This window comes from Poecile atricapillus, chromosome 1 (genome assembly GCF_030490865.1).
Source record: "Poecile atricapillus isolate bPoeAtr1 chromosome 1, bPoeAtr1.hap1, whole genome shotgun sequence".
Lineage (NCBI taxonomy): Eukaryota > Metazoa > Chordata > Aves > Passeriformes > Paridae > Poecile > Poecile atricapillus.
The window spans coordinates 23966360-23978407 of NC_081249.1; the positions used below are offsets into that span (position 1 = coordinate 23966360).

Here is a 12048-nt window from a genome sequence, read left to right on the forward strand (position 1 = left end):
TTTCGTCATGTAGGGACAAAAGTGTTGATAGCTTTATGAAATGTTGCTGTTCCTTGGGTAAGCTGAGCTGGAGATAACTAAAATGGGACAATAAAATAGTGGTTTCATTGAAGCTGACATGCCATGCAGTTTCAGTCATGCACTTAAGTGCTGGAATTATGAAAGTGCAGAGCTACTAATGAAAGGCAATTTTTGCAACTTGACTGTGTGTGCAGTCTCGGGAAGGTATTCTTTCAGCTAAAACATATACTCGATCACTACAAGCTTAGCTAATTGCTGTGACTTATAAACACATCTGATGTAAGAGAAAAATAGATTACTAAATCAAAACAAACCACTTCTACTTGGGGCAGAGGGAAAGTAATATCCTTGTTTAACCCCTGTAGAAGTCAGTGAGATGATATTTAGTAACTTTAGAGTTAAATTGAGCAGAACTGCTGTCTGGTCCATGTAAAATAGAAGAATCTCCTGTCCCTCAGAATATGTGAAGGTCTTTATATTAGGAATTCCCCATTTTCAGTTCTGTGTTCATTTATTGTCACACAGCGATGCATTAGCTAAGCAAAACCGACCATCCCAATGGCATGACTTAATTTGCAAACATTATCATGCTTTGGGAGAAGTATGGGCACAAACAGTTCTTGGCTCTTTTTACTGACATAAGGAAACCTTCATTTGTTTGGATTATCATTCCTCACACTGTTACAGTTGCAAATATATATTCAATAAAAAAGAGCTAGCTCATAGCTTACGGAGCTTTCTCATCAAAACTTGGAACTCTACGTTTTGTTTAGCTAAGGTCAGTAGTCTGCAATTAACCCTTCTGAGTTACTTCAGATGGAGTTTGCTGAAGTGCAAATAGCTAGTACCATACCAGAAGAAAAAGCAAACATCAATTAATTTTGCTTTTACTATAAAGTGCATCTGTTAAATACAAGAATTACAAAGGTCAGACTTCACTGAAAGTGAATATTTCAGCCTTTGACTGCTAGAACTGCTTATCTGGTTAAAATATAGTAATCCTTAAAAACTTCTAATAGAAGCTTTGTCTTAGTTTATCTTTCTAATATTTATATATTTCCAATATTTTGCTTCCTCTAACCCACACTGATTCCTTCTCATCAGTAGCTTTGAATTCTGAGTACAGGATATTTACTCATTTGTCAGAGAATGAGACAAGACTTAAGTTTCAAACGGGATGATTCAAAGGCTCATCAGATTTGAAATAAGCAATATCTGAATACAGGAGAGTCAACTGGAATGTTTTAAGGAAGCTCCAAATGATGTAGTTACTTGAGACAGATGCTGTGTTAGGACCAGTTCACACTTTCTCAAGTACAAACATTGCTGAAGCTGTTTCAGGAGCCAGCAGTGTTTGTGGAGAAATTATCTTTGCCAGTGTGGAGCTGTATTATCGAATTTGCAATCATGAGTGATAAAACAGAGAATAAGTCCTCAATATAAAGTAATTCCACAAGTCCATCCAGAGATTTTAAATTCTTCTAACACTTCTAGAACTGCAAAGGGAAGACAAAGTCTGATCCACAGTTCTTACCAGTCAAAGACAAAATCATATTTTATTACTGTTCTATGGGTGCTTTATTTATTTGATTTCATAGAGCTGTCTTTAAGTATTTTTAAATTCAATGTATCAGTATATAATATTAGCATACTATGGTCCTACTTGGGGAAAAGTATATTTATGATTAAATAGCAGAATGTAGAACATAAGTGACATGATTAAATCAGAGGAATGAACAGAGGTGTATGAAATCATACATAGGTAAGTTTTATGCTCAGTTCAGATAATCTGTTATTTTTTAAACAGAAATGTTTATTTTGGTGTACAATTAAAGTGGTCATGCTATATGAATTGCTTTGTACCCAATATGCTGAAGTACTGGAGTACTTTGCAAGAAATCTAATATACAAGGGATTCTTAACTTTTTTCTTTCCATCAAATTGGAAAACTTTAGAGCTCATAAATTGTATGCCAGTTCATTCATTTGTTATTTAGTAATGTTACCTGAGGTCAATTTCCTGTTTGTATTGAATATCTTACTTTAAAAGTCAATTTCTTTTAGGCAATTAAAAAGCAAAATCCTGGAGCAGGTTCATAATAGCAGAAATTATTAAAACACAAGAGAAATTATTAAAACACAATTATCTATTTTCCCCTCATACTTTGGATTATATCAGTAAAATTATATTGTCCCATTATATTTTTTTTTTCATCTTGTCACTACATTATATGTTGGAAATAATTTGCTATTGCAGAAACCACTAGAGAGTGACTTTTGACCTCACCAGTATGACCAAAAGACTGGCCTGGGCCAGACACTGCCCACAAGTTTTCTCAGTGACTTTGTGCCACTCTAGATAAATCCATGATTCCCTTCAGCCAGAGAATAGGACGGGTGGTTGGTTTTGACCTCAGAATGCTCACAAAGCTCTCACTCTTTCAACACAAAGCTCCATTTTTCATATTTCTATAAATATATATATATATATCTTTCCCTCTAGAATATATTCCTCCCTCTCTCCATCCATCTTTTGGGTTTTGCTTAGGATTACTAGTCCTAATTGCTAATGCAATTTTCTTTATGATATCTTTTGCATCTCAGATCCGGATTCCGTGTCTTCTTCTTCCTCCCTCCCCTCTCACATCTCTCACCTTTTGACACTTTTCTAGTTACTTTGCTTCATATTTGGTCCCAGTCTTCATCTCTTATTTGTCTGTGATTAGTTTTCCAGTCTCCTGCCTTAGGGCTTTCTCTCTGTGCCATTGCTCTCTCTGTCACCTGTTGCCTGTATTTCTCATTCATGCCAAGAGGCCCTTTCTTATTGTTTCTTCTGCGTTGTGAATGAGAGCTTTGGCTCAGGTTAGGAATGAGATGAAAGAACAGGCCTGGGGAGAAGGTGGGAATGAGGATATACCACTATGTTTTGGTGCTGTGTCTGTTTCTAGAACTCTGAAAACTAGAATGATAGGTCCAGTAAATATCAAGATCCTATAAGATAGAACTGGGGTAGGGTTTCTCCTACTGAGTGTTTCTTACATGCTTCTTATATTTCCTAATCACTTCTTTTCCCTTCCTGTAAAGCAGTTCTTCATGATGGTTTGAAGAGCTGTGAGGTTTGTACAGTTTAGGGAAAAGGAGTGACCATTATTCTGCCCTTTCCCAGAGACCTGAATAACAGTTTTTCTCTCTAAAGTCCAGCTCCTGAAAAGAGCATACATAAATGCTTGATGTCACTCGCTTGAACTCCAGACTACTCACATACTTCATATTAAGGCCATAAACTATGCTAAAATGTGGGTTTATTCAGTGTGTACCAGAGTGCAATGTCACTAGTTTGCAGAGACAAAGAAGGACTTTTAAAATGTGTGAAGCAAAGCAGAGAGACTAAACCTTTAAAAATAAAATTTCAGTCCTTAAAAATCAATGGCCTGTAGTTGTCATTATAATATCTTAGTAGACATGTACACTGCAAGAAGACACATTTTACAGTAGTATTAAGGCTTTTTTCTAAATTTCATTAATACTCTGTGAAAATGTGTGTCATTGTGTAAAATATCATTAGACTATAGTTCTCTGTCTTTTGTAGGTAGCTATTTTGAAAGTACTGCCAGAAACACACAGCACTCCCACAAATTGCCTTTTTTAAACTAAAGAACAGCTTTACACATTCCCTTGACACCTATTAAGTATGAGCTAATACTGCCTCCATGCCACCTACACACCATCTCAGCATCCATTCCATACTTTTGAATGTCTGTACTTCTACAACCTACACCTTTTCTGTAAAATAAAATTTAAAAAGAAAAAAAGAAAAAAAAAAAAAAAAAAGAAAAAAAGAAGAAGAAGAAAGAGAAAGAACAGCTCTCTCCCATTATTTCTCTTTCCTTCCAGGAAAATAAAAAAAAAAACCCTAGCCTGTAGCTCCTATTGAAGCTTCAGTAGTCATCATTGACAATTTTACTTAGTCTTTAAAAAATGTGTCATTTTGAAAAATAACATTTTAAACTCTAATGCTCTCCTAATTAAAATAACTATGACTGTAATTCACAGATGGTTTACTTTTACAGGAGTCTGAATGACATTAAAATTTCAGACTCAGATTGAGAGCACTTTGTAGTCCAGAAAAAATATTGAAAAATGAGTGTTTTAGTGGAAGAACATTTGAACCCTTTTTCCCCTAGGCAAGCAGGAAACATTTTGTGATTAAAGAGGAGACCAGAATGAAGACAGGTGGCAGCTTCAAAAACTGTTTTGATATGTGACATATGAAATCCCAACGTTTTTCAGCATTGTTGCTTTCACTGAACACCAGAACTGTAAAGAGGGCAGTGAGACTATCTTGTTCTCTTGGTCAGCCTTAGAGGCGCTGAGATTTAATTCAAAGACTAAGCAACAGAGATTTCTATCTGTAGTAACATAATCAAACATGTAATAGCAGTTTCTGCTATACGTGCTTCTGTCTAGAACTCTGCTCTCTGTAGACCCAGCATATGATGTAAAAATCTATAAATAGCTTTTATCTGAATGTAAAAATGGATTTGCATTGACATTTTGTATTTCCTCATTCACTTAAAAATTGTAGCAGGCTCCCACTAATGAAGTTCATAGCATAAGTGATACCACAATAACTCCATTTATATTGTTCCTGGGGTGTAGGATGAGAGAAAAGAACAGTAAAGCTTTGCATGTCCCCTAGATAGCTTTGTGACTGCAGTGCCAGACACTTGTAGCTAAGCCAACATAAGCTTCAGCAATTGTCTGGACTCTGATTTTGTGACTGCATACTGCACAATAAATTGCAACTCATTGTTTAGTTAAGTTACACATTTGAAATATAGCCTAAATGTGACTAAACAGCGTGTCCATAATGAGAAAAATTGAGAATGGAGTTGTTAATTTTGCCATGGGCATTACTAGTAATAAGAGCATTTTTAAGGTTTAAAAGTGCAACTTTAAAAATAAAATTTCAGTCCTTAAAAATCAGTGGCCTGTAGTTGTCATTATAATATCTTTGAGATATTTATCAATATTTATCTGACATTTATAATATCAAAGAATCAATATTGCTGTAGTAAGGGGAGAAGCCAGAACTCGGAGTAATTAAGGACAAAGCATAGAAATAAGGAAAAATTGGATGATTTGGCATAGGCCTGAGACAGGAGAGAAGAAAGTGTGTAATGTAGAGGATTTGTGGAAAGGAAAAGTGGAGTATAAAGAGAAAATTTAATCAGAGTGAAGGAATATAATTTTATTAAGTATTTGGTCTCAGGCTTTGTCTGAGAGCTGCTCAGATGAAATGGTAATTATAATAACCACATGATAATTTAATTACAGTTAACTATATGAATAATAATTCAGTTATTTTTTACAGAAGAATTCTGTATTTAAGGTAATGTAAGCAAGATGATGAAGATATTAGTAGCTAAAACTAGTAATAATGCAGGTTCAATATGTGGTTTGACAAGACGAATGGGGAAAAAAACTGTTCAGTGGGCAAAGGGTTAAGATAACCAGGTGAATAGAGAATTTTGAAAGCTGAAGAAGAAAAGTAAAACATTTTGTTTGTCTATTAAGAAAATGAAGATGAGAGTGTGTCCCTAACAGCAGCATGTGACTGCACAATTGGATCTCAGGAAAATTGCCTCAGGTTAACCACCAGACAAAGAAAGCCTGTTCCCTGTTTCTGAGTTTCGACAATGGCAAGACAAGTAAAACATGTATTTCTTGTCACCTGCTTCCACACATTTTGCAATAATTCAAAAGGGACTATTTTATTGGGAAAAGGGATACTAATGGAAAAAACAAATTAGAAAACATTCCAGTTTTCCCATTTGAGTGCATCTGATTTTAACTAAAAGACTAACAATTGCACCATCTTTGTTAGCTCAAACTTCAGGATTACAGACTTTTTAAAACATTTGATTAAAAATAGTTTGTGTCTACAGTAGACAGAAGGGAAGCCAAGGGACAAACATTTTCCACAATCATTTCTGAATTTAGTTAATGGAGTTTAACCATGAAATAAGTGTCCTTGCTGTCTGTCATCCAACACTACCATGATGTACATTTGACGGTGTTTGGATTAAAAAAAATTTGGAAGGGTGTACAATTAACCCTCCAGATACCTGTCTCCCAGATCTAAAGTAAAAAACACCAGTGGAGCAGGATTGTTCAGCAAGAAGAAAGTGACCTTGTAAGCTGGATACAAACAAGAGTTGGAATGAATTTCTGGCAATTTTAGCCAGACCTGCATTAATTAATCAGTATGCCTATCAGCCATAAAAAATTAATAGTTAGGCAAAAGCTAGAATCTTCTAGGGTAGCACAGTTTTCTGGCACTATTCCTTTTATTTTGTTTTATGAAGTGAAGAAAGTTACTTCTACAAAATTCTTGAGAAAATTTATTGGTTTATTGTTTGGGGCTTTTTCCAGTTACTTGCTGGTTTTAGAGTTGCTAGGTTGTATGTGTTTTTTTAAGTCTATTAAAAAGGAATGCTTTTGAAGATGATACAGGAAAGAATTTTATAGGTTTCAGCTTGTTCAGGAGGTATCAAAAGAAAGGTGTTTTCTTTTGGTCTTACTAGCTAAATTTGTCTCTAAAGGAGTGAGAGCATCTAATGATTGTTACTTCAAGAACTAGATTAATTAAACCAAGATCATACAGAACACCAGAATCAATGCTTAGGAGACTATTTTTCACAAATGTGTCCCTCTGTCTCTGACTTTGATCCTGAAAGGAGACCCAAAGCACAACTTCAGTAAGCAAGACTGGGAACTAGGATTCATAATTTTACTGGATCTTAGGAGCCATTGTCACTAATGACAGTGGGTTTCTCCCCTCCTTCAACTTCAGCTAAGTTCTTCCTGTTCCACAGATGGCAGCTATCTCACCTTTTCTGCTCCACATGGGTTTGTCTTGTCACCTTTCTCCATGCACCTACCCTTCTGCTTTATAAGAGCTAAACCATATTTTCTATTATGTTGTCTAACACATTAGAGTAATTAGATTCAGATGCTTTTTTCCCCAACTTGTATTTAACTTGAAGATTGTACTATTTGTTCTGGATATTTTTGGAACTGAAGTGGAACTATCTGTCTGACAGCTTGTTCATCCTTTACAAATACATCTTTTATTCAACCAAGTGATAACTACATTTCTGTTAAAGAATTGGCATTGTACTGTTCCTAAATTGCAGATATTATTTCAACCCTTTGCTGGATTGTTAACATGCGATTTCTATTTACCTGTCATTGTTTTGGCCTTATTTTATGGTTGATGGTTTCTCTGTTGTTTGTATTCTAGATAGGAGTCCGAAAAGTGTTTCTTAAGTACTGGCAAGCTGACCATCTCAACGATTTGTGCCTTCAGCTTCAGAAGAAAATTATAACCTGCCAAAAAGGTAACAGTTACAGAACAAGTATACCCGAGCTGTTGCATAGCAAAGAGATTTTCTCCATCTTGAATAGTTGCTGTATTTGATACATTTCCCTACAGATATACGCAGATTTTTAAGATTATATTAACACTGGTGATTCTTGAACTTTCTGCCAAACATAATTTTATGACAAATTCTTGAATGTAATTAAAATGTAAAGGATCTTGAATATTTTCTTTTTAGACTAAGTTCAGTGATTTTTCAAGGCATTAATATAATTTTTCTTTTTGCTTATCAAATATTGCACAGTGATACAAAATTGGAATATTTTCAAATATATTGACACTAAAAACAAAGCAAATAATTTAGTGTGTTCAGTTGTTCTTATTTTTCCTGTTTTCTTACTACTTTCTTACTTGACTGCTATGTTTTTATGTTTAGATATTTTTCCCCATTTTACACCTGCATTTTTCCTAAGGCCACTGACATTTTTTGGCATGTTTTTAAAAGAAGGTACTATCTACTGCCTCCTGATTTCCTTTTACTTATGCTCCATTTCCTATCAGAGTCTCAAACAACTGCTGAAAATATTAATATTTCTTTGTTTGAAGATGCTTCCTTCACAGCATTCATTATTTACCTAATTGGCTGATGTCTGCAACAGTTCCCCTTTTCACCCATTTCAAGGAAATTAAAAAGACAAAATCTTGTCTTTTTTTTGTCCGACACATAAAATTGCAGACTTAAGAAATGTAAACCCCTTTCATTTTGATTATCTATTCCTCACCGTAAGCATGAGTGAAAAAGAGGAAGCCAAGAGAAAACGTGAAGCAAGTGAAATCGAAATGGTAACAGTTCAGAAATGAACGTGGAGAATGGCAGGTAACAGACACCACAGTTCAGCTGAGTTTAGAACTTGGGTGTGATTTTTTAATGCAAATTACCCTATGGTATTTATGCATTTTGAAAAGCAATAACAGTTTATCCTCTCCCTTCTTATGCTGGCTTATCAAAGAAAGGGAATATTTACCTTTTGGAATCCAATTTACAAACAGAATGCTTCAATATAACCCTTCACCAAAATTTAAAACATCCTTAGATATGTCCATATTTTGCAGAAGTAAGACAAAGCCTGCCTGAAGAATGAAGACAATAGGGCTTCTTGGCTCCTTACAAAATATTTTTCTTGGTTTTGCTTCTATCATCCCTAATTACAGTAACTTGAAAAATCATTTTTGCCAAAATTGTGTGTTTAAAACTATGGCTCATCTGCATGCTTTTTATGATCTGGGAAACCTGAGAAAATCAGGAACTTGGATGAGTGAACTATAGTTAGACATCAACCTCATGTCATTAGCTCATGAAAGAAGCTGCTTTTTACAAACATGTGCAACTGGAAACTTGTAGAATTAGCAGGCCAAAGAGCTCTGGCAGATTTGAATAAGGTACCAGTAGATTGTTCTTATGCTACAGTTTCTCATGAAGGGAAGTGGAGGGGCAGACACTGATCTCTCCTCACTGGTGACCAGTGACAGGGCTCAAGGGATCATCAGGAAATTTTGAGGCTTGTTGGGTGCTGGCACAGACCCTCCAGGGAAGCGGTCACAGCGTGAGGCTGGACAGAACTCAAGAGCTGTTCAGACAATGCTGTCTGGCACATGGTGTAACTCTTGTGGTGTCCTGTGCAGGGCCAAGAGTTGGACTTTGATGATCCTTGTGGGTGCCTTTCAATTCAGGATATTCAGATTCTATGATTCTAATTCCTCTATCAGGCTTTAAATGTAGCATCATATACCTAGATAAGAGCTTAGCTTTAAGGGGAAACAGGTCTTGCCCAAAATTACTATCAACTCTTTTTACTTCCAATCTATCTAGCAATCTCTTCTTCTAGATATGGGGCGGGATGGGGTGGGAGGGTGTGTGTGAAAACAAAACAAAGCAAACCAGATAAGTTCTTTCTGGTATCTTGAAACTTATCTTACACAAGCAAAGAGAGGGGTCAAACTAAAGTGCAAGCATGTGTAGAAACACTTTTACTTAAAAATATATCTGTGAGTTTAGAGACTGTCCTATTTTTTTTCTGCAGGTATGAGAACTACATATGACACTTTTTGACTTGAATCACTGTGAAAATTGTTTGTACCCATAGGAAGGGCAATCATGCTGAAGTTCTTCCATCAGAGTTCATGTAGATGAGGAATTAACTTGAATTCATTGTATATACAAGAGTTAATAAATTTCTCACATAACCAAGATCCTTGGTCTACTGGAATTTTGATTATTCTAATCCTCATCCTTAGATGAACTCTCAATACTAGATATCAACTAGCTATTTTTCTGCCCTATGGGTGCTAACCTCAATTATTTTAATTTGCATAAGTGAGAATTATTTTAGATCTACATAAATGAGGAGTGAATTCACAAGACAATCATAGTACCCAGCACCCAACAGTAGCAGATGAAACTGAGCAGTAAAAGTCTAGGAGCTGACAGTTTCATTTCACAGCAGTTTTTAGGTTATAAATTTGTTCTGTGTTTAACCAAAATAAAAATCTTTCAAATGTTCTCATAGAGAAGGAAGTGTGGAGAAAGGTCTAATGAAAAATCTGAAGTACTCAGTTCATGAAAACATGTGCAAAAGAGGGATTCTATCTGCCAGTCCTTCGTAATAAAGCTTTGTTGAATGTTTCTTTTTCATTTTGGTGAAAGTACATATTCAGAGTAGCTGTACAGTCTCTAAATCTTACAATTAGCTCTACTGGATCTCTACAAAAATCTCTATCTGGATTTTACTGGACCATTCTAGCAGGCTACTCTAAGCTGCTCATTCATGTCTGCTAACAATCCTGTCAAATAACTGATCACTTAATTTCTTTATTTTAACCAACCTTGGTGGTGCTACCAATCTTTTTTCCTTTTTTTTTTTTTTTTTTTTTGGTCAAGTTAAAAGCACACATAGACTCTTGTAAAAATGTTACTTTGAAATACATATTATTTCCCAAAGTCACCCAGGATGTGATACTTAACTATTTTTGCTCTGCACACGATAGGTTTAAAGAGAATATTTTAAGAAAAAGCATTTTTTTATTATTAAGCTCTTTCAATATTTTTATATTTGTTAGCAGTGAACTCTGATCATATTCTATGCGTGTATTCATTCTTTTTTCAACAATAGCCCTTAGATTCAGACTCAGTAATGTCTTTACTATGAATATTCTCATAAAATTGTCAACAATAACTGTATTAATTTCCTTTTCAAGTAAATTGGGTAAGTGCATTAATGTTGCAAGGTTTAAAGAAGTCAGATTTTATGGAATGTAATTAAAGGCATTGATTGGTTGTGATTATAAAAGCATAAACCTTCAAAGCTATCATAAATTATTATTAGAAATTATTTCAAAGTATCTGAATTTGAAGGTTTTCAAACCCAGTGAATTTCGGATGGAAGCAGTATTAGTATGTTAACATTAGCCTTTCTCATATCTTGTCAGCTGGGCACTAAGCATCTCTAAAAAAGAAATCTTTTTTTTTCTTGTCTAAACAAGGCACTAGAAGACGATAAAAAGTACTTTACAATACCCTATGCTTTAGCTGTTTATTTTATTCAATAACATTTTATATTCATAGAAGACTAATTGTATCTTTCTATGTTGACATTTTTCCTTTAGATTATTTCAGCTTGACTCTTCATCATTTAATGTTCTGCAGTGATCCTAAATCTGAAATTTAAACATGTTGTTGTAAATATCTGATGCATTTTAACTTTTTTATCCTGCAATCAATGTTCTCTGCATCTTCTTCCAAACTCAAACAAACATCTTACATAGGCTATTGTCTGCTGAGTTCACTGATGAAAAACTCTCAGTTGACCAGAAAGAGAGTAACCATAAGAAAATGATGATGTTTCACCTGATTTTGATAAAAGTAAAGTGATGAAAACCGAGAGTATTTAAGGCAACATACAAATAATTCTAAAACAGGTTCTTCCCTGTGAGATACACAGCAGTGGTTCTAGATCTGGAAGGAGCCATGATCTTGTGGAACTTGAAAAAAGCAAAAACCAGAAAACAAACACCCACACAAACACAGTAATTTCAGTTAGCAATTTTTTTTCCTTGTAAGCCAAAACACGGGTTCAGAGGATATTGAAACCACCTGTTGTAGGCACTGGGATTAAAATGGTGCCAGATTTGTTATGGCCACAGAGTTCCCTGTGCCTTGTGTTTCTGATCAACTGTACTTCAGAGAATCCAGGGTACTGGGTGGTATTTGAGTAGGATTTGCTGTAACAAATGTACATACATAGGAAAGTGATACAGAAAGCTATTATAGGAGGTGCACTAAAATCTTTTCCCAGCATAAAGCTGACAAAGAGTGTGAAGAAAAAGTCTAATAGATACATGAAGCTGATGCAATGTAGATGAAAACTTTTAAGTGAAAAATGCAGATATGATGCGACAGATACATTTGAGAAATTTGCATTATATTAAACTAATTGTTTTAGCTGAAAGGAAATGAGAAGTGACTCTGTCTTAAAGACTTTGTCTTTAAGTCAAACAAACAAAAAAAAATCTTGCGTTGGTTGTGATTTTGCTGGGGAATTAGGTACATTGAAACAATTAAAACATTTTTAAAAGCTGACCAACAGC

At 34.9% G+C, this 12048-nt stretch overlaps 1 protein-coding gene across 1 annotated transcript in view; it reads left to right on the plus strand.

Moving 5' to 3' along the window:
- The window catches only part of MYO16 (myosin XVI), a 286365-nt gene that overhangs the window by 229810 nt on the left and 44507 nt on the right, over window positions 1–12048 (plus strand). Inside the window, exon 29 of the mRNA XM_058859396.1 lies at window positions 7327–7423. Coding sequence (XP_058715379.1) covers window positions 7327–7423 — 97 coding nt within the window. The remainder of the gene's footprint in view (window positions 1–7326; window positions 7424–12048) is intronic.